General features: G+C 40.8%; 1 protein-coding gene across 1 annotated transcript; it reads right to left on the bottom strand.

Annotated features, from left to right (window-relative positions):
- Positions 1-220: 220 nt before the first annotated feature.
- On the bottom strand, positions 221-2,041 carry LOC306938722 (forkhead box protein Q1-like; the record flags this gene model as incomplete). The annotated part of the gene is made up of 5 exons (XM_079522988.1): positions 1,807-2,041; positions 1,536-1,631; positions 788-1,396; positions 589-684; positions 221-475 (listed from the first exon to the last, which is right to left on the bottom strand). Exons 1-5 carry the CDS (start codon positions 1,924-1,926, stop codon positions 221-223), a joined length of 1,176 nt encoding a protein of 391 aa, XP_079379114.1. The 5' UTR covers positions 1,927-2,041.
- Between the last annotated feature and the right edge of the window lie 200 nt (positions 2,042-2,241).

A 2,241-nucleotide genomic window follows, 5' to 3' on the forward strand; every position in this document is an offset into this window, starting at 1 on the left:
CAATACACAAGTATGTAGAAAAAGTACAGCCAAGAATTCTTACAGACAAAATTATGCATTTCAGGGTGAAATAAGTGTAGAAATAAGGAGCAGTGCTTTAGGACTTCTGTCCAGGAACTCATCATGACTCGTGAACAATCTCTCGATGCATTATCATCAATAGCAAGTGTTTTTTTCCCTCTTTGAATCCCCCTTTTCAGTAGATGGAGTCACGTAGCTGTCACCGGTCTGTATTCAGGATGGACTCAATGGAGAAAGAACTGCTGAACTTCATCTCACATCTACTGTTAACAGCTCTGCAGGCTGCAGCTTCAGCTTCTGGTGGCGGTGGGGTCAACAGCTCCTTTCTCACTGAGGTCAACTCAGGGAACCATTCCAGAATTCCTTCGAAGTGACGACGCAGAATCTTTTGTGTTATTTTACTATGATCAACTGTCCAGTAGTTCCTGCACAACCCATTCCAGCCCATTGGAATCTGAAAATAAAAGAAAATAAGTTTGATTAAGCTTGATCAGTATAAGTCATCATCATCAATAAGTATCATTATTCCACCATTTAAATATTATAATCAGATGAATTAATATTTACCGTGGTAAAACATTTGCTGGTCGATAAACAGACTCTGATGTTGTTCTCAAAGGACTTTGTTCTCCCAAACCCGAATGCTTCCAGTCTGTCCATCACCTGGGAAAAAATAAAAAGTGATATTACAACTTAGGTCTGAAATGAGACAACTTTACATTTTAATGTATTAAACAGTTTTTGTTTTATCAGATGTGTTTCTTACCTCACTAAAGGTAAGCCTCTTTTCTGGAGAGTCTTGCAGGATGAAGGCGATCTTTGCCAAGTAGGTTTTGCAATGGTTGAACTTTTCTTGCTGACTCAGCAGACTCAACCCCAACAACCTCTTCTTGGTGGGTCTAGCTGCAGCACCAGATCTAGCAGTGAGTTCATGGTCTTGGCTGCCTCCTGTTGTGCAGATGGAGTAACTGTCACCTGTACATTGAACAGGGCGTGTGTCCACAGGTGAAGAGGCCCAGTTGACCTTCCACTTCAGTCCAACAGTTCTCTCCGTGGACTCCTCTGACAGAGTAGGGGCTTTGCAGCACAGACCAGAGGGAGTGTCTTTCTTCAGGATGGAGTCAATGGAGAAACTGCTGAACTTCACCTCAGCTTTGCAGGCTGTGGTCTCAGGACTAGGATGGAGAGTTGTGTAGTGGTACGGTGGTGGTCGTGGTGTGATCAACACCTCCTTTCTCTCTGTGGAGGTGAACTCTGGGAACCACTCCAGAAGGCCTAGGAAGTGACGTTCCACCATCCTTTTTGTTATTTGACTATGATCAAGTTTCCAATAGTTGGGGTTGTAATTCCATGCAGCATCTGGGCCATTTGGAACCTGAAAGTGAAGCAAAAACAAACAAAAAATGTACTGTTAGATTTGATTAAGCTGTGAGAGTTCGGGTATTCAATGTTTTTCCCTGAACCGTGGAAAATGTATCAGTGAATCATTCTTAATTAGAGGGATTCATATTTACCTTGACAAAACAGCTGTACGTTGACAAACAGGCCCTGATGTTGTTCTCAAAAGATTTTGTCCATTTAGATGCAAATCCTTCCAGTCTGTCCATCAACTGAAAAACAAAAAACAAAATGAATTTACAAATCAGGTATGAAATAAGACAATACATTCCTTGATGCAAAATATATAATACTGAATTATATAAGTACTGTTATTACATGTTTACTTTTGCTTAATCATTTATGTATGTTAAATTGCAATGCTTAGCAGGTTTGTCTATTACTTACTTGAGTAAAGGTGAGCATCTTTTCTGGAGAGTCTTGCAGGATGAAAGCGATCATTGCCAAGTAGGTTTTGCATTGTTTAATTACTTTGTGAGAGAGGTGAGGTCCAAGGTTTTCAGACATGTTGTATATTTGCTGTAGATTAGAATGAAGTCCAGGACACAGAGCAGTGGTTGGAGAAGTTCTCTCAGTCAGTAGCTTGTGCTGAATGAGGAGATGTCCAGGTCTCTGGATATATAAACCCTGTTGGAACAATAGGACATTAGAAGGTGTGAATTCCTGCTAAATGGGGCCCTTTTGGGTGATGAGCTATGATGGCCAGGGTGGAGCTAATGACCACAACAACGACAATAGACTGTGTCCAACAGATCCTCTGGAGGTATCTGGGTGGAACATTCATAATTAGTTTAGTTTTATTTCAATCGATTCTATTAATTT

The sequence above is a fragment of the Electrona antarctica genome (assembly GCF_951216825.1).
Source record: "Electrona antarctica genome assembly, chromosome: 15".
NCBI classification, from domain to species: Eukaryota; Metazoa; Chordata; class Actinopteri; order Myctophiformes; family Myctophidae; genus Electrona; species Electrona antarctica.